Raw genomic sequence first — 439 nt, forward strand, 5'->3', positions numbered from 1 at the left:
GACTGACAGCACTGGGGCCTGCAGCAGCTGGACACACAGCAGCTGGGCTGGCAACAGGTGGGCCTGCAGCAGCTGGGCTGGCAGCAGCCTTGGCCACAGCCCTCCTCAGAGCAGACAGAGCCACAGCAGGAGTTGACCATGATGTCAGAGGTGGAGGTGCTGAGTGAGTTTACAAAAAGGTGGGTTGGAAGGTTTGGAAGTGAGAGTCTCCCGGCCCACCCCCCTTTTATATACCCTGAGGAGGGGCTGTTTCCCTCACACGCAGCATCCTTTCCTTGTTATTGTTTATGTTAATAACCAGATGATTAACAAATTATGTAAGTTTCTTTTCCTGATTATATTTTCAAGGTGACTGGAAAACATGATTTCCTTCCTGGTGTGTTAGGGCTCACTGTCGGTTCTTGATGAACCATCTCCTAAGTAGCTTTTGTTTTGTTTT

At 49.7% G+C, this 439-nt stretch overlaps 1 protein-coding gene across 1 annotated transcript in view; it reads right to left on the bottom strand.

Annotated features, from left to right (window-relative positions):
* LOC129686218 (keratin-associated protein 4-12-like) overlaps positions 1 to 140 on the bottom strand; it is a 23,590-nt gene extending 23,450 nt beyond the window's left edge. The window contains exon 1 of the mRNA XM_055620025.1: positions 1 to 140. This exon is cut by the window's left edge and continues 270 nt beyond it. Within this exon, the coding sequence (XP_055476000.1) occupies positions 1 to 140 (140 nt within the window).
* Positions 141 to 439: the final 299 nt, after the last annotated feature.

This window comes from Psammomys obesus, unplaced genomic scaffold, assembly GCF_907164565.1.
Source record: "Psammomys obesus unplaced genomic scaffold, mPsaObe1.curated_primary_1811, whole genome shotgun sequence".
Taxonomy (NCBI): domain Eukaryota; kingdom Metazoa; phylum Chordata; class Mammalia; order Rodentia; family Muridae; genus Psammomys; species Psammomys obesus.